The sequence below is a fragment of the Gobio gobio genome, assembly GCF_949357685.1.
Source record: "Gobio gobio genome assembly, chromosome: 7".
NCBI classification, from domain to species: Eukaryota; Metazoa; Chordata; class Actinopteri; order Cypriniformes; family Gobionidae; genus Gobio; species Gobio gobio.
Genome location: NC_137103.1, coordinates 3685334 through 3712815, shown reverse-complemented (window position 1 = coordinate 3712815; position 27482 = coordinate 3685334). Strand labels below are relative to the sequence as shown.

The following is a 27482-nucleotide window of genomic DNA, read 5'->3' as shown; positions in this document are numbered from 1 at the left end:
GTTGTTAAAACATACACAAGGTCATACTGTGACTGTTGCGGTGTTCGTAGAAAGAATGGATAGTGAGCGCTCCCTGGAGAGCGCCTTTCTGAAGATTCTGTTCATGAGGGCCGAGCGCTCAACCCAGAACGCCCTTTGTGACATGCTGGTCTGAATATAGACCTATCTGAAATAAGTAGGGCTGCCCCAACTAAAGGTTTTTTCTAGTAGTTTAGCCGTTGTTCACGCGGCGCTGGCGCTTCCGTGTCATTGTCTGCTATATGTGCTTATTATTTATTAAATCCAGGTAATTGGTTAAAACATTGATTAAAATTAAGATACAATTTAAACAAAACGAAATTCACTTTAAAGAAAGGCTTTCAACAAAACAAAACTTAATGAAGTGGTCAAAATAATGTCTTCTGGCATAGGCTATTGATATTGCGCATCTTATGTGTCCTGTTCACTTTTCATGAAATTAAAAAATAACATTATAGTATTTAAACATATGAAAATAAATACGTGTTTTAATGGCTACAACAAGTATAGTAGACTGCAGTACAGAGAAATGTCATGTCGGAGCAGGATTTGAGCGCACCTTTGTTTTACTGGAGCGGTTCATGAGTGGTCTGGAAAGGTAGGCTTTTTTTGTGGTCATTTTTATTTCCTGTCGCTGTGCTGGCTCTTTTATTGTAGGTTATATGACAGTGTAAACAGATCAATAACCCTTTTATTTAAAGGTTTAATGTAGGCCATAGTAGTCCATTGCATTACGATTGCAAGAAGGATTAACAATTTCAAAAATGTGATGTGCAGTCAAATGTCTCGAGTGTTCTCACCGATATGCTTGTTGTGCCAACAAATTTTATGAATTTTGTACAATCTTTTTTTTCGCCAGATACCTGGCCACTGAGGCACCGATCAGATAGCTCCAACAAACCTGTACAGAACATGTGAAACGCACACACATACAAGCATTAGGGAATCGCACTCTAGTCAGTGTCAGTGGATCCTGACCTTTATCAAGAGAACACACAATACCAAAACAGAGATACAGCAATCTCTCTCCTTCGAGAGCGAGAAACACGCATACATGATATTCTTTTATTCTTTAAAGAAATGTAACAGAAGAATAGGGGCTATAAAATAGGCCTGAGGGAAGTCAAGGGGGTCTACTTTAGCTCCGTCAAATTGATTCATAATCCTTGATTTTCTTCTTAATACTCGCTTACAAACGAATACTTTCTATTATTTACAGCGTGTGAACATATCTCCGATACGATTCTCTATAAAAAAACAATCGGATTGCTTTGATATCGCTACTTATATCCGAACTTCCGCTACTAGCCGTAGCCCGCTAGCCTTGCACGCGTGGTAACTTGTTTAACGTTACACCCGGTAAACACTGATAGCTACAATTCGCCATCGTAGCACTTCTGCTACAATGGCGAATAACTCGGATGTGTGTCTAATGTTACCTTTGAGTGCAGGTGAGGACACGTTCGAGCTGCATTCGGTGCAGTTGGAGTTGGAGTCGTTGGCGAGGCAGATTCGCAGCCTTCTAGACAGACAAGCTGTGCTGAGAGAGCGGCGAACGGCGCTTGAAACATCACGCGCCGATGCGCACAAGTCAGTGGATACTAACATTTTGACTCCGACCTCGTCTACTCCGCGTGTTTCTCTGCACAGGACCCAAGCACCCAGGACGCGATCATCATCCCTGGTTTCGTTCACTCCGGCACCGACACAGCGCCATGGACCCTGGGTGTTTCCACAGCGGAAGACGCGAGCCAGGACCAGAGCGAGGACCTCTCCGCCCCTCCCGGTCTTCGAGATCTCCACCCGGAACCGCTTCTCCCCTCTTCGCGAGACGGAACGCGACGCTGTGGTCATCGGTACTTCCATCGTCCGGCATGTCCACGCTACCTCAGGTAAAGGCAAGGTAATCACTCACTGCTTTCCTGGTGCTCGAGTTCTCGATGTCGCTGCGCAGGTTCCCGAGATCCTGAACGGTGACGAGCGCATCGGAGCTGTCGTGCTGCACGCGGGAACGAACGACACCAGGCTGCGGCAGACGGAGGTTCTGAAGAGGGACTACAGGAGCCTGATCGAGACGGTGCGCAGAACATCGCCTGAAGCAACGATCATCGTGTCCGGACCGCTTCCCACGTACCGACTAGGACATGAAAAGTTCAGTAGATTATTTGCTCTAAATGAATGGTTAATGTCATGGTGTAATGAACAGAAGCTGCTATTTGTAAATAATTGGAATCTGTTTTGGGAGCGACCTAGGCTCTTCCGTCCTCATGGTCTTCACCCCAGCAGAATCGGAGCGGCTCTTCTGTCGGACAACATCTCCAGAGCGCTGCACACCGCCATCATATGACTAGTAAGTCAAAGTCCAAATAACAGTATTTGCTGTCCTAACTTAATTGACATAAGTACCAATGTAGAACATTATATAGAAACTGTGTCTGAACATAACTGTGTAGAACATTATATAGAAACTGTGTCTATTCCTCGTTTAGTGAGGTCAAACATTAAATCTACTGTAAGATCTAGGAAAAATCTAATTGTGATTAAACCAGAAAATCTCAATATTAGTGAACAAAAACAATGCTGTCCAAACTTAATTGACATAAGTACCAATGTAGAACATTATATAGAAACTGTGTCTGAACATAACTGTGTAGAACATTATATAGAAACTGTGTCTATTCCTCGTTTAGTGAGGTCAAACATTAAATCTATTGTAAGATCTAGGAAAAATCTAATTGTGATTAAACCAGAAAATCTCAATATTAGTGAACAAAACCAATTTTGTACTAACTTAATTGACATAAGTACCAATGTAGAACATTATATAGAAACTGTGTCTATTCCTCGTTTAGTGAGGTCAAACATTAAATCTACTGTAGGATCTAGGAAAAATCTAATTGTGATTAAACCAGAAAATCGCAATATTAGTGAACAAAAACAATTTCTAAAACTAGGTCTTCTAAACATTAGATCGCTCACACCTAAGGCGGTTATTGTAAATGAAATGGTCACAGATAATAGTTTCGATGTACTTTGCCTTACTGAAACCTGGCTTAAGCCAAATGATTATTTCGGTCTTAATGAGTCTACTCCGCCAGGATACTGTTATAAGCATGAGCCCCGTCTGATTGGTCGTGGCGGCGGTGTTGCAACAATATATAGAGATATTCTTAATGTTACCCAGAAAACAGGTCACAGGTTTAATTCATTTGAAGTACTAGTGCTAAATGTCACGCTATTAGATGTAAGAAAGAAATCTGTATTATCTCTAGCCTTAGCTACTGTATATAGACCTCCAGGGCCCTATGCTGATTTCCTAAAAGAGTTTGCAGACTTTCTCTCAGATCTATTGGTCAACGTCGATAAAGCATTAATTGTTGGAGATTTTAACATACACGTAGATAACACAAATGACGCGTTAGGGGCTGCGTTTACAGATCTATTAAATTCCTTTGGGGTCAAGCAAAACGTCACTGGTCCCACTCATCGTCTTAATCACACACTAGATTTAATTATATCACATGGAACCAACCCAACCTACATAGATATTATACCACAAAGTGATGATGTCACTGACCATTACATGGTAACTTGCATACTGCGTACTGCTGAAATCTGTCATGTTGCGCCACGTTATCGGCCAGGCAGAACAATCCTTCCAACCACTATAGATAGATTCACAAATAGCTTACCGGATCTGTCTCAGCTGCTAAGTGAACCCAAACAAACAGATGAACTAGAGGAAATGGCTAGCAGTATGAGCACCATTTTCGCTAGTACATTAGAAATTGTAGCACCAATTAGATTAAAAAAGGTTAGAGAGAAAACTAAAGCACCATGGTACAACAGTGCTACACATGTTATCAAGAGAGAAACTCGTAACTTCGAGCGTAAATGGAAACAAACTAATTTAGAGGTCTTTAGAATCGCATGGAAAGAAAGTATGTCACGTTATAAAAAGGCCCTAAAAGCAGCCAGAGCTGAGCATCTCCGCAAACTAATAGAAAATAACCAAAATAATCCAAGGTTTTTATTTAACACTGTGGCTAGACTAACAAATAAACAAGCATCGCCTGAACAAAATATTCCGTTACAGTTTAGTAGTAATGATTTTATGAACTTCTTCGCTGACAAAATAGAAAGCATCAGAAACAAAATTGTAAATGTACAATCATTAATGATGTCTTATGATTCAACCTCAATTATCGCCCCTCAAGAACTACTACACCGCTTTACAACCATAGGACAGGAAGAGCTAAATAAACTTATCATTGCATCTAAACCAACAACATGTTTATTAGATCCAATACCCACTAAACTACTGAAAGAGTTGTTACCTGTAGTGGAAGAGCCTCTTCTCAATATTATTAACTCGTCTTTATCTTTAGGTCATGTTCCAAGAATATTCAAGTTGGCAGTCATAAAGCCTCTCATTAAGAAGCCACAATTAGATCATAATAACCTAGCAAATTACAGACCAATATCAAATCTTCCATTCATGTCTAAAATACTAGAAAAAGTTGTGTCCGCTCAATTGTGCTCTTTCTTGCAAGAAAATGATATCTATGAAAAATTTCAATCAGGATTCAGGCCGCATCACAGCACAGAAACCGCACTCGTTAAAATCACAAATGATTTACTTCTAGCTTCTGACCAAGGCTGTATCTCAATACATCTACTTGATCTTAGTGCTGCGTTCGATACTATAGATCATAAAATACTATTAGATCGACTTCAAAATTACACTGGTGTTCAGGGACAGGCATTAAACTGGTTTAGATCGTATTTATCAGACCGCTGCCATTTTGTCTGTCTAAATGGGGAAAAATCAAAGATAACATCAGTAGACTATGGGGTGCCGCAAGGATCCGTGCTAGGCCCTCTGCTATTCTCTATATATATGCTGCCACTTGGTAATATTATAAGAAAACATGGAATTAATTTCCACTGTTATGCTGATGACACTCAATTATATATTTCATCACGACCAGATGAAAACGCTAAATTATCTAAACTGACAGCGTGTGTTGATGATATTAAACACTGGATGACGTGTAATTTTCTGCTATTAAATTCAGATAAAACGGAGGTGTTACTTATTGGTCCAAAAAATTGCCCACAAAACCTCTCACAATACAACTTTAACTTGGAAGGATGTCCTGTCGCTTTATCCACTACAGTAAGAGACCTGGGTGTTATATTAGACCGCAACTTGTCTTTCGAAAGTCATATTTCATATGTTACAAGAACGGCATTTTTCCACCTTAGAAACATTGCCAAGCTACGTAACATGCTATCTATTTCTGATGCAGAAAAGTTAGTTCATGCATTCATGACCTCGAGACTAGATTACTGTAATGCTTTATTAGCTGGTTGTCCTGCATCATCGATAAACAAACTACAGTTAGTCCAAAACGCAGCTGCTAGAGTTCTTACTAGGTCAAGAAAATATGATCATATAACACCAATTTTATCATCCCTACACTGGTTACCTATTAAGTTCCGTATCAATTACAAAGTATTGCTACTGACCTATAAAGCCCTAAATGGGTTAGCTCCAGTGTATTTAACTGATCTTTTATCGCCCTACAATCCATCGCACTCTTTAAGATCACTAAACTCGAGGCTTCTGGTCATTCCTAGGATATCTAAGTCCACTAAAGGAGGGAGGGCATTTTCACATTTAGCTCCTAAACTCTGGAATAGTCTTCCGGATATTGTTCGAGGTTCAGACTCGCTGTCCCAGTTTAAAACTAGATTAAAGACGCATCTCTTTAGCCAAGCATTCACATTATAAATAAGTTTTATACTACAGTTAAATCGCACCAACAGCATTAATATTCTGAACAGCAGCTATGCTAATTATTTCCCATCTGCTTTTCTGTTGTTATCTCGGGACACTAGTCCCGAGGTAACTAGTTCGTCAGCTCCAGTTTGTATCCAGCCTCTGATGGAGACTTCAGATGCCCCGACACCTGTGATGAGACGACTCCACGCCTGTGAAGAGACGACTCAACGCCAGCGTTGTTATGGCCTAAAATAATACATGATTGATTAACTTATCCTAACATTTTTTTTTTAACATTCTCTTTTCTAACATTTTTCAATGTACATTTATGAAATGCACTTTCTGTGAAGCTGCTTTGAAACAATGTGTATTGTGAAAAGCGCTATACAAATACATTTGAATTGAATTGAATTGAATACTTTACCAGCTGGAGGTCAGAACAGGCAGCTGAGAAGAGAGGATTAAAACTACAGCGAACACAAAATTCAAATCATCCTTAAACTAAATATAGGAAAGCAGAGAAGGAGATACATAATTTGATTATTCAGGTTATGGAAATAATAAAAAAGAAACATTGCGGAATGATAGGTGTATAAAAGAAGAGACACAGGTATCTGACCTGACCCTTCAAGACTATGCCAGTTCCCCACATGGATGACTGGAGGGCCATCGCTGACCAGTTCTATGTGCGTTGGAATTTTCCAAATTGTCTTGGTGCCATCGATGGGAAACATGTGGTTTTACAAGCGCCTTCAAATTCTGAGTCCCTCTTTTTTAACTATAAATCCACTTACTCACTGGTTCTTCTGGCCGTTGTCGATGCCAACTTTTAGGGTTGTGGAAGCTGGGGGCTATGGCAAGACCAGTGACAGTGGAACACTCCACAATTCAGCATTTGGAGAAGGCCTCAGAGATGGCACACTTGGTTTACCACCAGATGCTGCTATCCCAGGAGCAGAGTAGCAGGGGTCTCTCCCATATATGTGTTTGTGGGGGATGAGAGCTTCCCACTGATGACCAACCTCTTGCGGCCATACCCTGGACATCAAATCCCACCAGAGAAAAGGGTGTTCAATTACTGCCTCAGCCGTGTCATAGCCACCAGTCCAGAGGTTGCAGAGGTGTGTGTGCAGGCCATATGCGTGTTGCACAACTTCCTGAGCATGAAGACACTGGAAAGGGGAGAAGATGCACACACAGATCTGAACCCACCATTGAGCCATCTTCAGCTCCTGAGGCCCTGTGAGATGCACCAAGAATGGGCTCCAACAACGCCACCCGTAGAGCTATCCAACTCCCGAGAGACGTACTATGCCTACTTCAACCGGGAGGGTGCAGTTGTGAGTGTAAAAAGTAAAATATAGATCAGTATGTGTAGAAAAAAAGAGAAAAATCCCAAAAAGCTAAATCACGGGAGACCCTGAGCAGCCTCGTCAGCCTTAAAAACCAGTTGATGGATATCGAAACGCAGCCTTGCCCTCCTTAGCACAGAAAGCCAACGAATCGACGGCAAGAGGCTCTGAAAGAAAATCTCATCTTTGTCTGCTGCTTGTGTTAGAAGAGGCGGCGGTGGTGGACGTGGCAGTGTGGTCATCTGCGTCAGGGGCTCAATTGCTGCCAACAGTCCTCTCTCAAAAGAAGACATATCCTTTCTCTCTCTCTTCCTACCCTTGTCAGTGACCTCGACAGTTTCCTCCTGCTCTGTCTGTCTGCCTGCAAAATTACAGCAACAATTGATAATCAATGAACATGGCATGATTTGAATGACAAATCATTCTTTTAAATAATTTATTATTATGTAACGTTATTACGCATTAGGTGTCAACGGTTGTACAACATGTGTGGCCTAAACTTTGCAGCATATGGTTCAGCTCTACACAGATTGACATTGATTTTCTAAATGACTTAACCCTCCTTGATAGTACTGAAATAATAATGTGTGTGCCTGTGTCACTGCTTGCCTCATCTCCTCTGCTTGAAGGGGCTTGCTCCTCTGCTTCGTCTGAGGATGTTGCTGGAAGTCTCGCGGTCGGTGAGGAATGGTGTGAGAAATCCCAACACTGCCATAAAACGCCAGGGTTGGGTCCCAGACTACCCTAACCCACTCCTTGTCATTTCCCTTTCTAAATCTGTCCTTCAAGGACTTGCATCATGTATCCTCTGACATGCAAAAACTTAAAGTAAACAATTCATTCAAGTACAACAAGTGTTACTCAAGTGTTTAAACTTATTTACATCAGCTGATGTGAATACATACATTTTCAGTCAAGCATGATTTAATTAAATTATTATTTTTATATACTGACAAAAATAAGACACAAGAATAAATTAAATGAATTACAGTAACCATCACAATAAATAAACACATATAAAAGTCAAAAACACATGAAACAAAGCTTTATTCAAATTTATCGTTCTAACAAACTATCACACATTTACAGGCGGTGAACCCAACATCCTAATGCCATCTCAACGAGCTGTGGCAATTCTGCAGCTTTATTTTGATGAAGCAGCTGACCACCGTGAACACCTTCGCCTGTCTTTGCCGTCCATCATGTCCCTCATTCCTGCAGTCAGACGGGAATCTGACCATTGATGAGAAAGGGACATCGAGGTGCTTGTGTTCCTGTACTGGCTGGCCCATTCAGCATCCTTCAGGGTGATGTCACAGACCTTCACTATTCCCAAGACCTCTGTGCATGACATTGTGCACAGAGCGAGCATGGCCATCATGGGAATTTTGAGGAGGGTGATCACCCCATACAGAGAGCCTGTGCAGAACCCTGTGCAGGCTCGTTTCAACAGCAAGAACTCCTGTGCATGAGTAGAGCGAGCCTTTGGCATGCTGAAGACACACTGGCGCTCCATTTTCTTCAAGGCCTTAGAGGTGAACCTTGCCTTCGTGTCGGAGGCGGTTGCGTGCTGTGCATACATCTATCCCTCAACCATCCGCTAATCCTATTCATTCTATGGCTCCCTACCCAACTAACTTTCTATCTGGAGCCGGTCTCGAACCCCGGTCCCTCTGTTCCCCAACCACTCACACTAACCACTGGCCTGCCATTTATTTTCCACCATACTCAATTTATTTTAGGTACCATTCACCCAAACCTCACATTTAGCCCTTTAGGGAACCATGTTCCAAGTCTCCCAATCCAATGTTTCTCCCTTTTAAGCCTTTCCCTCTTTCCCCATTCTGAGTTGTGTTCCAGCCCATGTCTCCGGAAGTGAGGCACAATGTGCCCTTTGTGCCGCGTACCTTTCTTCACTGCGTGCCTGTGCCCACTCTTCCTAGTAAGGATGGAGTTCCCCATTTCCCCAATATACCTCATCCCATACTGGGAGCATCGGATTATATGGATGCAATTTTTCAGGTTTAGGGGAATAGCTTGGGTGATCCTGTAGACTCCGGTCTGTTTTCCCTTGACAAAGGTGTCTTGTGTTTTGTTCTTAGCAGTCCTTTGGTGCCCTGAGCCCAATCTACTGTGGACTAATAGGTCCTGCAGGTTCTTCCCTCTTATATCCACCATCCTGTATTGTGCCCCCAGTGTCTCGTCCTGGGCTAGTCTCTCAATTCTTCTTCACCCCTCTAGCCCAGAATTGTACCAACACTTTGTACCACCAACGGCAGAACCTTCTTTTGGATGGTCCTTGTTGGTCTACCCATCCTACACTCTTCTTTGGCCACTGTCCTCAGGAAGTGCCGGGAGTACCCTCTCTTCTTCAGGGCCCCAAACAATGTTTTTACCGCCTCGACCCTGTCCCCTTCCCTGGTGCAAATCCGCCTAAACCTTAGAAGCTGGGCCCTAACGATCCCCTTAAAAACATTGGCATTATGGCTACCCCGATGGAGCAAGGCGTGCATGTCCGTGGTTTAAAAAAAAACCGTTTGCATCCAGCCTACCAGTGTCTCGAAACCCTGGTCCCTTGAAGGTTGTGGTGTCCCAAAAGTTAATCTTATTATCTACAAAGTCACGGAAGTCCTCTTCCATACCCTTCCAGACCCCCCATACATCATCCAGATATCTCCAGTAGAGGGTGGGCAGGGTTTTGGGAACCCAGTTCTCTCCCACTCTGCCATATAAATATTGGCATAAGCTGGAGTAAATCTTTTGCCCATCGCCGTGCCCTTTATTTATAAGAAATGCCGGCCATTAAACTCTGTCATTCCTGGTCAGGCTCAATTCCAGGAGTCTTAGTAAACTTTCATCCGGTTTCCCTTCCTCTGGATAACTCTGGAGACATCCCTTCACTGCTGCCAGTCCCTTCTCTGTTTCTATATTTGTATAGAGGCTCTCTACATCCATGGAAAAGAGACTGGCATCTGGGCCAATCCTCATCTCCCTCACCTTCTCCAGGAAATGATGTGTATCCCTTACATAACTTGCATGCTTAGAAACTGAAGAAAGTGAAAGTGGATTTAGGTGCCAGGTGATGAACTCCGCCACCCCGTAGCTCTCACTACTACAGTCCGACACGATCGGCCTCCAAGGAGGGATGTCTGGGAACGGCTAGGTCGCTCTCTCCTTGTGTACCTTTGGTAGAAAATAAAACCTTCTCTCCCTTGGTGTATCCTGTTCCCTGATATACTGCACCTGCTATTTCTTCAAAATCCCTCTTCCCTGTAACTGATCCATCTCTATCCGAATTAGTTCAATGGATTTGGGATACACCGGCTTGTCTAACTCCTGATAAAACTCTGGATCCTGTAATTGCCTCCCTCACATATTGTTCCCGATCCATCACCACCACCATACTCCCTTTATCTGCCGGTTTAATCACCAGGGAACTGTCCATTGAGAGCCTCCAACTTCACCTCAGAGAGGTTCCCTTTCTCCGGAGCCTCTTTAATCCCCCTCATCATCCTCTGATCTTCCTCTATGATCAGAAGATGCTTTAGTGTCATAATTTATTTTGTCATATATCTTATTTTTTTCAATTCCGTCATTGACCTGTCACCACCGTCAGACAGAAAAATGTATAGCGATGACATCTAATGGTGTTGACACATTAGGCCTTTCTTTCACAAAACAAATGGAGTTCATGTACTAGCCATTTTGTTTTCTCTATTGATGCTAGATGCTAATAGAACCTGCTTCAGGAAAATAAAATGATCTAAACATTTCAAATAATTTCCTCAGAAATTGGAAAAGGGTGTTGACATATCATGGTTGTGACACAGGAAATATTAACATTATGATTTAAAATATTATAAAATTATAAAACTTACCAGAGCTTGTCTGGCAGTAATGTACAGGTGGAATATGTCAAGGGGGTCCTTCAGAGTGACAGCTGACCCTGATATTGCCTGATTTTATTACATTTTAATGACTTCTTTGTAACACTTTGATCCAGCTAAGATCGGTGTACGTCAAAATACTCAGTAAGACAATAGATGCAAAAGCATAATTTGAAAGAGAACAAAATAAAAAGTGTATAAAACCATCAATCCAGGAGATGAGTTTCCCCAATGGGAGAGAAAAAAAACACATCAAAGCACTGGTCAGGGGGAGTCACGTGACCTCGTCGAAGATGGCCACTTTGTTTGCTCCACGCCAGTTCCTTCTCTTTTTAATAATTCTGTCTTTTATCTTGATTCATTTTCAAAGTATACTGTCCCAACAGCAACAAACAATGTCCCTCCTCCTCAGAGAATCTGAAGAGTGTTTGGGAAAATGATTTGGGTCAGTGGTCACCAACCTTTTCAAGCCAAAGATCCCTGACCTCAGCCTTGATGAAAGGCAAGATCTACCTATAGATTTTTCATGGCCGATACAGAGTTTTTAAAAAAAATATATATATTTCTGAGACCATCTGTCGATATTTTTTTTCTTTGTTTAAGCAAATGTATTTGTTGTATATTTGCTCTATAACAGGCCAAACTGGGCTTAAAAAAATTGCCATTTGAAATGTGAGGCAACCACTGCATTTTAATCATGATCCAAACAAAGATACACACATGTAGCATGAGCAGTTGTTTTTGATTCAAATTAGATTGCATCATTTCAAGACTTAGAGCAAATACAGAATGGTCTGACTTTAGCTTTGTGAAATTGTTACATAAGAAACACCTGAACAAAACAAAAACAGATGGACTGAATAAAAATGCAAATTCACTCTCTGACAGTAAGAGGTTCTTATGGAAAAGAAGCGTTTCCGCTGTAAAAAGGCCATCGAAACTATTCTGAAGACAGTCAGTTTCGTTCAGAGATACATTCATGATTATGTGTTTGTAACGCTTTACACAGAGAGGCCGGATAGCTGGCCTGAATGGTTGTAGCCAAGTGTAAGCAAAACTCACGTTTCACACTGCGGTCACGCCATCTGCGCTTTGGAGAAAGGCGGTCGCGCCATCTGCGCATTTACAGGGGTTTATTATCAGCGTCGTCGATTCCACACACGAGGCAGTTTGCAAAACACTCCACGAACAACCGCGTTACTGAACAGAAAATAAACAGTGCAAAGAGCAACAGAAATACACGCATACATGCGATGTTCACAGCTCACGCTCCATCCACGGACTGCCCACTCATCAGCGAGTGAGTGAGTGCGTGCGCTCTGCCTTAAAGGAGCAGTACCTAATTCTACTTGTTACATGTTATTAATTCATTTTCGGTGATTTATCGGGAGCTACCGGGACAGTGATAAAGATCCACGGGTTGGCGACCACTGATTTAGGTCATAGAATCCAGTGGTCTGCTGTATGTAATAATTAGTATGTTAAGTGTATTTCATTGGGGGTTCATGAACTTAACTATAAATGTATAAACAGAATCTATCTCACACATTGCGTCTAGAAAAGACTTATAGAACCTCCTCTGGTCTCTGTTTTAATTGTAAAAAGCGCAAGGGAACATTTCTTCACTGCTTTTGGTATTGTGATAAAATCCTTCCTTTTTGGACCAAAATACATAATTTGTTTTACCAGAGCTCCTTAAGTTGCAATTTCGTTTCTCTTTGGAATTGTATCTGTTATCTATTGGAGTCGAGACAATGTTCGACGTGCATGCTAAACACCGGTTTTTAATTTTGGCTTATTTAGCAAATAACAATGTATATTGTAACTATGGTCATCCCCTCAGGTACCTTCTTTCAAAATGTGGAAGTCTCAAATATCTACGTTACTTCCACTCGAGAAACTCACTTAAGATAAGCATCAAGAGTCTAAGGACTTTTGGCAGATATGGAAACCTCTTTGGCACTGTTAATAACCTTTCCAGATTTTGTATTCTATTGTGTTTATTTATTTTCCTGCCTGACACAGTTGTATTTTTTCTTTCAATTATTTTCTTTCTCCCATTGTGGGTTTTAGGCTGTATTTGTATGTTCCTGGACATTGGAGTAACTGGAGTAAACACTGGTCACAGGTGCAATGGTTGTAAAACATTTTATCTGAATAATCCGCAATGACAAAGTCCCTGCTGCTGCAGACATGTGAGAGAAAGTCTTGGAACGATGTGGACTGAATCCGGCTAATATCATCCCTCAAGTATCATGTGTGCACTCATACATTTCTCCTGGTGAATCGACTCACAGGATCACAAGGAGGGTTGGAGTAAGCAGTCCTGAGGTTAAATTGCCTTTTTCAAATGATGAATAATCCTGCTTTATATTGTCAATAAGAACTAAAGAGTCCTTATTGAGTGAGTAGAAAATCCCATAGATTCCCAGTCAAGGAACCATCAACCATGCTGTTAGCACCAAACCAATCTAACTTCTTCTGTCATTACCTTGCTGATATACTAGAGCAATAGGTGCAATACTCCCCCTAGTGTCGGGTAGTAGGTTTACATTTAATAGGGAAATAATGGAACAAGTCAAATCTGTTACAGCCTGAAGGTCTTGACAAGAAGTGGGGACACAACTTTGAAATCTTATGAAACACGCATGTGCCATTGAAAAACAAACTTGCTATGATATGAGATATTATTAAGTGTTGTTTTGGAAAACACGTTCTTATTTTTCATTAAAAAACATTTTTATCTATTTTATTGCATATGAATGATTGAACCCTTCTCTGTGGACACAGTGTTTTAGATGTAGTGAGAACACGATCATAGATTTGATATAATAATGATAAAATTAAATTAAAAGGGATAATTCCTGTACCGTCCACCTGACTCTTTTCGACATGTTCCCTGTGGTGATTTGTCGCACGAAATGCGTCATCAGGTTCTGCGCTCCTATTGGTTCTTGATATGACGGTCATCCTAGGAGAAGTCACACTGCAAGATTGCGCCTCAAATCTTCTGACACTGCCAGAATTTCATCTGAGGTCAAATTTGATTGCGGCGGTCATAGGCCTTTATCACACTTCCTATTTCCGGTAAGTGAAGCAGTGCACCTCTACTTCCGGTCCCATCGCGACTCAATCAAAACGCGGGTGTAACTGCAGCGATCCCGTGCTCTAATACTAATTAATGACATCCTTACCTCAGATTTGAACATTTCCTGACACTAAAAGAATAGAGGAGAGCATGGGTGAGACTGATATGGTGGGATGAAGTTGTATGTTTGTGTGTTGTAGGCCTATGCATTTCCAAACTGTGGATGTTTACGTCTCATATCGTCAGCCTGCTGAAATGTTCCCATCCAAATGTGCATTCTGAATAATAAATACATTTCTAACCTGCCGCAGTCCAGTGATTGTCTTCTCATTAACAGTGTTTCTCTTGCTAATCATATTTTATACCTGTTGTTACATTTTTTTTATTAATTTGACTGATAAACACCCTCAAGAAAGTTAACCATGGTTTTATTATAGTAAGAATGTAGTAACCATGTTTTTTTTTTGTGGATTGACTACCATTTGTATTAGTTTTACTTCAAATAGATTAGATTAGATTAGATTAGATTCAACTTTATTGTCATTACACAAGTACAAGTACAAGGCAACGAAATGCAGTTTAGGTCTAACCAGAAGTGCAATAGCAGCAAGTGCAGGATATACAACGTTTGCATAAGTGCAGGACATGTACTGAGTATATATAAATATGTCTATAAATAGAGAGATGGTTATTACTATAAACAGAATTTACAGGTGAATATGTACAGTGAATAATATACAGATGGTTAATACTATAAACAGAATTTACAGGTGGATATGTACTATGAATATAATATAATATACAGATGGCTATTACTATAAACAGAATTTTACAGATAGAGGTATACAATGATATGTTAGGCTAAAATGAGGAATATGGCAGTGGATTAAGGTAGTGCAATAAATTATGGACAGAAGCTATCCGAAAAAAAAGTGTAAAAGTGCAGTGGAAGTGATTGCATATTACAGTTAGAAGTACGGTGCAAAATACAAATGTAAACAGTAGGTACTGTAAATAACAGTCGGCAGTGCAAATGAGCATAATCCAGTTACGGTGTGGTAGTGCAAAATGAATAAGTAAACAGTTGTTACTGTAATAAAGAGTCGGTAGTGCAAATAACAAAGTGAAGGTGGATGTGAGGTAGGAGAGTTATCAGTATAAGAGGGGAAGTGGATCAGCGGGGGTTTGAGTTCAGTAAGGAGACAGCTCTGGGGAAAAAACTGTTCTTAAGTCTGCTGGTCCTGGTCCGGTGGATCCTGAAACGCCTGCCGGAGGGCAGGAGAGAAAACAGTCTGTGGGCTGGGTGAGAGGAGTCCTTGAGGATGCTGCGAGCTCGATGCAGACAGCGTTTCCTCTGGATGTGTTCGATGGCAGGCAGTGGAGTCCCTGTGATGCGCTGGGCAGTTACCATGATACCATGATAAACTACAATAACCATGTTTTATTTTATTTGTAATAAAAACCATGGTTCATTTTCATGTAATAAATAGATGAATGAATGCACGGTAACTGCCTTAAAGAAAGTAAACAATGTTAAGCATTTAATTAATCTTAAACAGTAATACGTTAACAGCGTGACTGAATTTTGGCATAAATGTGTGAATTACTGTAGGCTACAGTGAAATGATTGTCACTGAAAAGTGACAGAACAATGACTAAAATATTAATACAAATCAATATGTTCATTCAGATATTCGTCAGGTCTCACACACTTAATCGCGGACACTATTTCAGACGTGCACTGACACCGTGTGGTGAAATAATCACTTGTGTTTACGACCCTCGGCTTATGTCGGATTAAAAAACTACAAGTTCAACAGAGTTTGGAAAATCCTGTACACAGTAATGATCAGTTTATCTCTTCTCCTGTCTCGGAAAATGTCCGGATTTTTAAATCATCCTCCAGATGCTTATTTTAATTGTCGTTTGTTCAGCTAGGTGTTCACAGCACATTGAAAACATGCATAACCGGAAGAATCAGCACACTGCTTCGACGCGCACTTCCGGTAGAGGAATACACTTCCACAGAGGAATCCGGTATTCAATTCCTCTGTGATAAAGGCCTATTAACCCTCTATGGCATGATTTTTTTTTGGGGGGGGGGGGGGAAATATTTCACCCCATTTTTTGGGAGCTTGGGGGTCCCTCACTGCATGAAAAGTGGGATTTTCGACCCCGTAAACGCCTGTAGACTCCCGAAAATCTCCCTAATTTTCGGCAGTTTTCGACAATTTAGAGGCAGCAAACGTCGCGTTCGTCTGTGCCACAAATTGTCGTAAACGAACCATGACGTAGGTGGAGAGCCCCCCCGCTGAGACCGCGGAGGTGCGACACATCTAATTAGCATATGAATAGCAGCGAAACCAGAGAGTCAACGGCCAGACTTGAATTTACTCACTCAGTATTGGCTGAAGCCACTACATTTAAAAAAGAAAAATCCCTCGTGATTGGTTGGCAGATCAATGCAAACCAATCCTTATTGGTCACCCTGGCTCATTATAAATGTAAACCCCAATAATAATAATAAATATATAATTTATGTTGTAATAATTTATGTTTTATAGTAATGTTATTGTGCTATGAACTACACTATTCATACCATCAAGGAATATATGGGAAAATTTGCCCGGACCGTGCTGTTTATTCAAAGAAAGAGCTTTATTGTCAAACACAACTATGTACAGTGCAGCAGTAATGTCTCTTATGTTGTCCTCCAAAAACGTCAAAAAGAAGCACCCAAAACATTCGGGAAACACAGGCGTATATGGCGGTGGCCGCACAATCCATCCAGACACCCCGTAAACATTGCAGTCTTCCTCATCAGATATGAGTTCAATGGTCGCGCACTTCCAGTCCATCTCATCCTCACCCAGCACACTCTCGCTTCCAGCAACTGTAATACAATCCATAAAGACAATAAGCAACCTGAAAAATACTCACATTGACAAAAAACGGATCTAATATAATAAATCTTACCCTTTTTCTTCTTGATCGACTCCGAGCTAAACTTCGCAGTTTCCGCCTGCGATGTAAGTTCAGGTTGTTTGTATCTGAAGCTCCGGCGTGTCGATTCATAATACGTCTTACAGGCAGCTGGAAAACAATTACATGAGACCGGTATTAATAAAAACAGTCACGGTAAAATTAAACAAGGAATGAGAAAAACATTAGACGTTATACTTACACACAATGTCGTCATGTTCAGCGTTTAAATCTGGACTCGCGGAAATCGCTCCAAGCAGATAAGAGCTCACGGCTTCGTTATGAGGCGAGGATAGTCTGTGTAAACAAAATGTGCAGTTTTAAGCTCGGATCTATTAAGGCATCCATTTCCTTATACAGCTGAATAAAAGCATATTCTTTAAATCGTAACGTTACATTACCCATGCTGTGGTTCATAGCGCCTGCAGTTTGCCTCAGAATTGTGAAGACGAAGACAGCCTCCTGAAAATGAGTCCAAAAAGTTGGCCGCGTCCATGCAGAGATTGAGTTGAAGACGGCGTCCTGTCATAGTTGATCGCGAAAAAGGAAAGCAGCAAAAAACATAGGAAATGTAAAAAAAAAAAAAAAAAGTTTAAAGCTCGTCTTCTACGCGTCATGGCCATGACCTCGACCTCGCACGTCATTGGACTAGGGCTCTACTATGGAACGCGCCCGGGGCCAAATCTCTTTATACGAAACGTGTGTCAACACGCCCTGTTTTCCGCGTCAACGCAGCAATTTTTTACGTGTTTCTTTTGTATGTGTAGACACACACATTCTGGTCGTGTAACAGGCATACACACACAGTCGACGCACAGTTTTAACATGTTAAGAAGACACATTTGAACGTGTTTCTTAACGCGCACATTCTGTACATGTCGAAGTGTAATATATTTTTTTTTAAAGCAGACTTACCTTTAGATGTAGCCTAGGCTACATACATATTAATATAAGATATTAATTAATTGCTTAACTGACTACTGTGCTAGAGTAAAGTAGCCTAATGTTACAATGTATATTAAGTAAATGCTTAATATTATACAATTATTATAATTTATCTATATGGGTTATTGTTTGTTTTTTAAAGTTAGGCTATATATAATTTCTAAAAGTATATATAGGCTAATTTACACAGCACATATTTATAACTGAAAACACACACAACTTTATTCACTTTCACATAATAATGTTTTTGTAATATGGTCTTTAGTTTGTTGTATAGTTTGTTTATACTGTTCTGTCTCTGTTTTGTTTCCAGGAACATCTGATGAGTGCTATAATAAAATGACTTCATTATATTTAAAATATCTTTTGATATTCATTTTATTTATATTATTAATATTTTATTTACCCATAAACGTGTCTTTAGGAAGCCATAAGTTATAGAGACAAGAATAACTTTTGCCATTTAAATGCCACATTAATTTACTGAGGACCCAAAGAGCCAATGATCATGTGTGAAAACACTTATACATAAATTGATCACTTAGAAATCAAAGCTAAGGTTTGAGAAAGAAAGAATATGCATACAACAAAATATATTGTTTCATAGCAGCTTCAGTAACAAGTTTAAAACAAATTCTGCTGTAAACCGGCTCTAACAAGCCAATATAGTGTCAATATTAAGCTCAAGTGACTTCAGTGTTGATTCAGTTCAGTTGATTTCAGTTAAACTGTAAAATTCCTCAGTTGTGCATATTTGTGTGTGGTTAGTTATATGCAAAAACAACATTTTTGGAAGAGTTAAAATAGTTTTGCACAAAGTGTTGCTTTTGCAAGAGATGTCTGATGTTTTGCATGTTGTGTGTTTTGTGTGTAGAGTTACAAGAAATGGAGCCATATTTTCAGAAATTGTGTGTAAGCAATTAGATAAAACTGTAAATGAATCCAGTTTATTTTAGTTCAGGACTCATAGTCCAGGTGTTAGTAATCTGTGCTTAATCTTTGTTCCAGGCAACAATTTTTTAACTCACGATTAACTAGATTAAGGCCTACTCTTGGCATAATTTAAACCCTGTCCAGGAAACCACCTCTTGAAAATCTGCATTGATAATTCATAAAATGTGGTGTGAGCTCAATTTAAATGACAATTACAGAAAAACACAATCTGACTTAACTATTAACACACAAACTTGTACTTTTCACATTTATGATTAATAGCCATTTAGAAATCATTCACAGTGCAGGGTGGAAAAATTAATTTTGGCATGTAAACTGTATGCTTTACTTGATTTATTTGTGTGCTTTGGTTCATTGTCTTGTTGCATCACATAACCTCTCTAAAGGTTGAAGACATGAACTGCTGTCCTGTATTTTGTTTTTTTACATAACATTGGTTATTGCTAATGACATACAGAGTAATTAATCTACACTGTGAGCCCGGACAAGTTGAATCTACTTAAAAAATTGGAGCAAACTGGTTGCCCTAAAAATTTAGTAATGTGAACTAAAACGAGTACATTTAACTTAAATTTAAGTTAACATTTTAACTTAAACTTTAAACTTGTTTTAGTTAAAAAAATTCAGAACCTAGATAAAACTCCCCCTGCTGCTACTCTGATTTGCATTTGTGTAGCTCACAGCATGTTCATTTACATGATAAAGCCTCCCCTAGAATTAAGGGGAGGGGGGGTCATGGGGGGACAACTGCCAAGCAAGGCCCACGTCAATTTCCGACAATTTACGGCAGTTTTCGGTGTTGCCTGCAAATTGCCGTGCACAGTCGTAAACCTGAAGTTCCACGGCAATCTACAGTGCCACATACTGACGAAAATCCCACTTTTCATGCAGTGAAAACTGCTGGCAATGCTGGTGAATGAATCACCAGGCCTCAGATACATACAATTATATATACAAATAATACTGTATCAAAAATACTACAAATATTATTATATCACAGCTATAATTATAGCACACCAAGTCCCTGTAAACCGTAAATACACGTGTAAATTGTCGCAAAAAATGGCACCTACAAAGTGGTCCAAGTATGGAAAAAAATACAACAAAGCCTGGGAAAAGGATACAAAACTTAAAGACATGTCAAGTGGTCGGTGATCAAAGTAAAGCGATGTGCAGGTGCTGTAAAACGGAGATTCGCGCTCACCATGGAGACCTCCTACAACATGCAAGCACAGACAAACACAAGAAGAATTGTAAACCATTTTCCTCAGCACGTTTAACAGACATCGGTTTCACAGTGTCAAAACCTTCTAATGTAAATCAAAAGGCTGAGCCTCAGCTCGCAAGCTACACTCACCTAAAGGATAATTAGGAACACCATACTAATACTGTGTTTGACCCCCTTTGGCCTTCAGAACTGCCTTAATTCTACGTGGCATTAATTCAACAAGGTGCTGAAAGCATTCTTTAGAAATGTTGGCCCATATTGATAGGAGAGCATCTTGCAGTTGATGGAGATTTGTGGGATGCACATCCAGGGCACGAAGCTCCCGTTCCACCACATCCCAAAAATGCTCTATTGGGTTGAGATCTGGTGACGGTGGGGGCCATTTTAGTCCAGTGAACTCATTGTCATGTTCAAGAAAACAATTTGAAATGATTGGAGCTTTGTGACATGGTGCATTATCCTGCTGGAAGTAGCCATCAGAGGATGGGGACATGGTGGTCATAAAGGGATGGACATGGTCAGAAACAATGCTCAGGTAGGCCGTGGCATTTAAACGATGCCCAATTGGCACTAAGGGACCTAAAGTGTGCCAAGAAAACATCCCCCACACCATTACACCACCACCTCCACTGCACAGTGGTAACAAGGCATGATGGATCCATGTTCTCATTCTGTTTACGCCACATTCTGACTCTACCATCTGAATGTCTCAACAGAAATCGAAGACTCATCAGACCAGGCAACATTTTTCCAGTCTTCAACTGTCCAATTTTGGTGAGCTTGTGCAAATTGTAGCCTCTTGTTCCTATTTGTAGTGGAGATGAGTGGTACCCGGTGGGGTCTTCTGCTGTTGTAGCCCATCCGCCTCAAGGTTGTGCATGTTGTGGCTTCACAAATGCTTTGCTGCAAACCTCGGTTGTAACGAGTGGTTATTTCAGTCAAAGTTGCTCTTCTATCAGCTTGAATCAGTTGGCCCATGACCTCTGACCTCTAGCATCAACAAGGCATTTTCGCCCACAGGACTGCCACATACTGGATGTTTTTCCCTTTTCACACCATTCTTTGTAAACCCTAGAAATGGTTGTGCGTGAAAATCCCAGTAACTGAGCAGATTGTGAAATACTCAGACCGGCCCGTCTGGCACCAACAACCATGCCACGCTCAAAATTGCTTAAATCACCTTTCTTTCCCATTCTGACATTCAGTTTGGAGTTCAGGAGATTGTCTTGACCAGGACCACACCCCTAAATGCATTGAAGCAACCCCCATGTGATTGGTTGATTAGATAATTGCATTAATGAGAAATTGAACAGGTGTCCCTAATAATCCTTTAGGTGAGTGCATATTGCTTGCCACACAGCAGTAGGTTCAGTTGATCACTTGGGTGAATTAGTAAATTCTGCCTTCGAAAAGGACTTGAGCATCCATCGTACTAAATGTACAGCACTTATCAAAAATGTAATAGCCCCCTGCATGTTCAAAGACCTGAAAGATATCGGAGAGACTCAGTATTCACTGGTAATCGATGAAAGCACAGATATTGCTGCGGTAAAGCAGCTGTGTGTGGTAGTGCGCTACTTCAGTGTCTCATTGAACAAAATTGTTTCAACGTTTTTGGGCTTAGTGGATATGCAGGGAGAGACGACTGACTGCTTCGGTCTTGATTTCAAAAAGTGCTTAGGCATCGGAACTGTAGTGTCATGGTTGGACAGAAAACTCAGTTTATACTCATCTTCTCAAAAAGAATGAGAAACTTCAACTGCTTAAGTGCGTCTGTCATTCAATTCAACTTTGTGCCAGCAAAGCCGTTGAAACACTGCCTCGCAATCTCGAGTTTTTAATTTCACATTCGCACAACTGGTTTTCTCACAGTGCTCTGAGGCGCAGAGAATATGCCAAAATGTATCAATTAATCAACCCCGGTGAAATGCCACTGATGCTAGTGCAGCTTTCAGGCACTGCGTGGCTCTCCATATATGACTGCTGTGTTCGTGTACTAGAGCAATGGGACGAGCTGAAGTTACATTTCCAGCTGTGCAAAGATGCCAAACGATGCTATGATGCAGAAGTGCTCTACCAGATGTACTGTGATTCCTTGAACAAACTGTACCTGGAGTTTCTCATACCCATTTTACATGAGTTTTCTAGAATCAACAAATTTTTACAACTCGAAAATGGGAATGCATTTAAAATGCTGGACTGGTTTTTCGTGCGCTTATCTCAAGAGTAATCACACCTAGCGCCATTCCTCCTTCTGATTCCAAACTCCTTGATGTCAATTTGAATGACACAGCCAATCATCTGCCCCTGTGTGCGGTTAATCTCGGCGTGCAGTTTACTATTGTTCTTGGAGAAGCAAAGCTCGACAGTACTGTCGAAACAAATATTAAGAACAGATGCCGTGATTTCCTTCTGGAAGCAGCAAAGCAGGTGCAGAATAGGCTCCCAGCAAATATCAATACCTGGAAATCCATGGCATCATTCAGCCCATCCGTGATTCTATCACAGAACAAACCACAGTTAGGCACAGTATCCATGCTGAAAATGTACACTGGGGATCTTAGGGCCCTAGATGCACCGTATCAGGCAATCAACTTCCAGGAGTGGAAAACAAAAGATGACTGTCAAGCTGAACAGTTCTGGGCCGAAGTTCTGAACTACAAGGACAGCAGTGGAGAGCAGTGTTTTAAAGATCTGGCCCTTCTTGCGATGCCTTTGAGCAATGTCGACCTTGAAAGGGTCTTTTCACAAATGAACCAAGTAAAATCGATACTGAAGAACAGAATGGGCCAGAAGACTCTCAGTAGCATATTGTGCGTTCGCTATGGCCTACAAAGACTTAGGATTTGCTGCAAGGACTTTGTCCCAAGCCAGGAGATGTTGCAGTGCTTCAGTGTTGGGATGTACAGAGATGGAGAGGAGACGGGGGAGAAGATGGACTGTGCAGGGGAGGAGAGGGATGACCTTTTTTTATAAGGTAAAATTGCAATTTTTACAAAAAATCATAGCCTACTAATAATATATTTTGTTCTAATTTATTTTATTAATCTATAAATTGCTCACCCTTAATGCTCTTATGTTTTTCTCCTTTTCCATCTCTCCAACCCTATTCTGCTCACAGGTGATCGAAGATGAGTGGATAGTGCGTGCCCTCCCACATTGTTGCAGTTTGCTGCGAAATAACCTTTTTCGTTTTAAAATAAAAGAGTTGATTCAGTTTAATATGTTGCAGGCTCATTTATTGGTAATAAATAGTTAATGATAAATATGATTGATGATAAAAATAATCTAAGAATATTGGGCTTGTTTTTAAAGCTGCGGTTGCTTATTTGTCTCGCGAGAGTTGGAAACTGTGCCTGCGGCGTGATAGACACGATTCTGCCTCATTCGCGCGAATTGAGTGTCTTGTAGAGGTCTTCACGGAGCCCCAGAGACCCGTAGACCCGGGACCTGTATGGGTTTGGGTCTATATTTTAAATGATCAGCCGGGTCCGGGTCGGGTCCCAATCTATTACTTCGGGTCCCGGGTCTGTTTAACATTGTGTGTAATACCGGAGTCGATCCGGACTCGGAGAACACATGCCCGTGATCAGAGTCAGTCAGCACTGCTAGTGTGTTTTTTGTAACTTGCAACTTGTAAAATTAGGATAAGAAAAGTGTGAGCCGGGAAAAAAGGTTTAAAAAAAAGAAAGAAGAAAAACACGAGCAATCTCTCTCTCTCTTGCTCTCTCTCTCTCTACAAGCGCACGGTAATAATAATGGTTACCTTTATGAGTGATGTGCGAAAAAAGCTAAAAAACAACAAATATAAAGAAGTTAAACCCACGGGCACCTCTTCTGTCTGGGCATCCTTCATGCATATTGTGGACAAACATGAGAAAAAAGTAAGTGCTGTCAAGTGTATTAGCCTACGTGTGACGCACTGTTGAAGTTTGATTTGAACTTATATTTAAATAATATATTTCAAATCAGCAACAAAATCTCAGGTGAACTGTCACAAATGTTTTCTATGATGCTCAAATTGCGTAAAAAAGCTCATATTTCAGGTTGCTCCAGCCACCGCGCATGTGCAGTCTCAAGCACGTGTCATGTTTCTATGGCAACCCGAGCTTCCGCTGTGATTGACTTTAATAATAATAATATGAATGAACCGTCTTGTTTAATCTTAAAGTTTTGGTGGTCAGACTCGGCTCACAGAGATGATAGCAAAAGACGCATTTGTCATCCGTCACCGTGACATAAAGTGGCCTTTTAAAGCTGAAATGATGAGTGAATTAAAGGGTTAGTTCACCCAAAAATGAAATTTCTTCCATTAATGACTCACCCCAATGTTGTTCCACACCCGTAAGACCTCCGTTCATCCTCGGAACACAGTTTAAGATATTTTAGATTTAGTCCGAGGGCTTTCAGTCAGAGTCCTGCACGGGTGCGGGTAATATTGCTGAAACGGGTGAAAAACATCCTACTGTGTCGGATACGGGTGCGGGTCGGGTCGGACAAGGGAGAACACGGGTCTAAACACGGGTTTTAAACAGTCACGTGCAAACGAATATAGGCCTATATATAAAAATATATGCATGTATATTGTAGATGTGTTCCTAAAAATATGCATATACAAAAATATGCCTTGCCTGTATTTCAAGTTGATAAAATAATTTCAAATCCATATCAGTTTATTATCGCCCTCCCAGGAGAATCACAACCGCGCGCGTGATCTGCCTGCACTCGTCAAGATGGATCATGAGGAGTTGAAGAAAAGATAGCCGCAAACAGGGCCGGCCCGTGGCATAGGCGGAATAGGCAAATGCTAGGGGCGCCACTCATCCATAGGGGCGCCAAAATGTATTACTGATACTATTTTATTAATATTAATTTGAAATATTACCAAATAAAGCGCAAAAAAAACTTAACTAAGTCCCCCGCCTCTTCCCGGTCCGCCTCATCAATCTCCCCCCGCCGATCTACTTGAAGTGCGTCAGAAATACAACGCGCGATCAGTTTAACGTTGGAAATTTGTTGTGTTGCGTCGCCTCTCGCCGCATCCAACGCAGACAGGATTGCTTTCATTTTTTAGGGTGCTTGGCCGCTCGCGCCAGGTGTTGACACGGTGTAAATTGCCTGATTATTTATGACGGATGGCCGAATTATAGTGTCAAAAAAGACAGAAGCCCTCTGATGCAGGGAAGATAAGGGATACACTGCTCTTCTTACATAGTTGTGTTTTGTTTATCTAAAAATTATTAAATCAAGGTGCATTTAAAAAAATTCAGAACCTAGATAAAACTCCCCCTGCTGCTACTCTGATTTGCATTTGTGTAGCTCACAGCATGTTCATTTACATGATAAAGCCTCCCCTAGAATTAAGGGGAGGGGGGGTCATGGGGGGACAACTGCTAAGCAAGGCCCACGTCAATTTACGACAATTTACGGCAGTTTTCGGTGTTGCCTGCAAATTGCCGTGCACAGTCGTAAACCTGAAGTTCCACGGCAATCTACAGTGCCACATACTGACGAAAATCCCACTTTTCATGCAGTGCCTGATAGTATATCCATCATAAAATGTGTCGCCCCCCACCCCTGAACCAGATATTGGTTTGTTGCCTCAGGGCAACAATGCGCTATTAGGGTACTAAAACTACAAGGTGGACTAAGGAAAACAAGCAATATGCATTAGATCAAGTTTTATTTTAAAAACATCTATAACAAATGTGACCAGTCACGGAAGGTAGGGACACAAGTCGGTTCTGGGGCATTTTGAGTTATTTACAGATTCTGAAAGTGTAGTCTCCACGCTTTCCAGTGATGTGTAACACATGTAAATCTGATAATATTTGGAGAAGTTGTGGCCATTTGAAAGTAGGCACTCAAAAAAGCTTAACAGGGAGAAATTTGCCTCTTAAGATTTTGTTCTCACCTGCTGGGAGTGACAATAGGGCTCATTTACATCTCATTTAGATAATCCATACCCCCTGTAAAGCTCCCCCTGTAAAGCTGTATGGTTACAATCGGACCGCATACTATTAATAATAAAGGATAATGTGCATTGTAAATGTCAGTAATTTATCTTTTTTGACTAAAAATGATTTAGAGGCTGAAATATGTGAGTTTTATCTTTTTATAAAACCTTTTTTTTTTGTTATTTGCTGGTTTTCTACATAAAACTTGGTGAATTGATTTCATTGTGTAGCATTGGGACTTTTTAACAGGATTCTGTGATAACCGTCATGATCAACTATGATAAACGCCTGAAGGAGGGAACGGAGACGTACGTCGGAACTGACTGACGAATTGGGATCTGTTTCCAGAGACCGACCTACTTTGAGTGATTAAAACGAGCCAATGGACATTGGCATGCGGTTCACACATTCCACGCACCACCCCGCAGCGCGGGTATAAATACGGAAGTGGAATACCGCATCATTGCTTTTCAACTGAGGAGCCGAGATAAGTGACTCGGCCTTCAGCTGAAGCACAGCACTTGGCGACGGGACGTACGTCTCCGTTCCCTCCTTCAGGGGACGTTCCCTTTCAGTCGGTCACGTTCGACGTACGTCGGAACTCACCAACGAATTGGGATCCCTACCAACATGCCAGGAGGCTGGCCCTTCCAGCGTCCTGCCTGAGCTCGCTGGACCACTCCTATGTTAGAGTGGGAGTCAGGGCTCCGGGCAGGGAAGGACAGTCACTGCTGTTCCTGCAAGACCCACTCAGTGTGACTATTGGATAACGCTGGGAAAGCGTGCCCGTCTCGGGAGATGGTATGCTGTGGAGCCACGTCCTTCAATGGAAGGAGAGGTGGAATACACATAAGGACTAACCTAACAGGGTAGTGCAACAAATGGCAGTCTCTGGAGTGGACCCAACCTGGTTCCAGGGGGGGAAGAACACACCCAGAGACGACAGAGGAAGCTCTGTCGAGGGAAAGACACGGGGCTAGCCGAGTAGGGTAGCTGGTACCGTGGAGAATACACATATGGGGTAGCCGTGAGGAGACCGCAACATATGGAACCCAGCCTACACACACGTTCCACAAGCATACGGGTGCAGGCCTGGCATCAGACGGCTGCCACGTCTCACACCGAAGGAGTGACGGAGGAACTCACAGGGTTAGCCGTTTCCGGGGAACACAACTGGAGCAGAATAGACGCACGTATCCGGCCCAGAGGGTGGTAGTGGCGTAAGCAAGCCGACACTAGAACGGGCACTTAGCGCTGCTGGCCACTGGGGGCGAGAATGCGGG

General features: G+C 41.4%; 1 protein-coding gene across 1 annotated transcript; it reads right to left on the bottom strand.

Annotated features, from left to right (window-relative positions):
- Positions 1-971: 971 nt before the first annotated feature.
- LOC307129343 (uncharacterized protein) lies at positions 972-17722 on the bottom strand (the record flags this gene model as incomplete). The annotated part of the gene is made up of 7 exons (XM_079821672.1): positions 17517-17722; positions 17318-17412; positions 17110-17226; positions 16870-17026; positions 9711-9880; positions 8397-8589; positions 972-996 (listed from the first exon to the last, which is right to left on the bottom strand). The coding sequence occupies exons 1-7, from the start codon at positions 17642-17644 to the stop codon at positions 972-974; spliced, it is 885 nt and encodes a 294-aa protein (XP_079677798.1). The 5' UTR covers positions 17645-17722.
- Positions 17723-27482: the final 9760 nt, after the last annotated feature.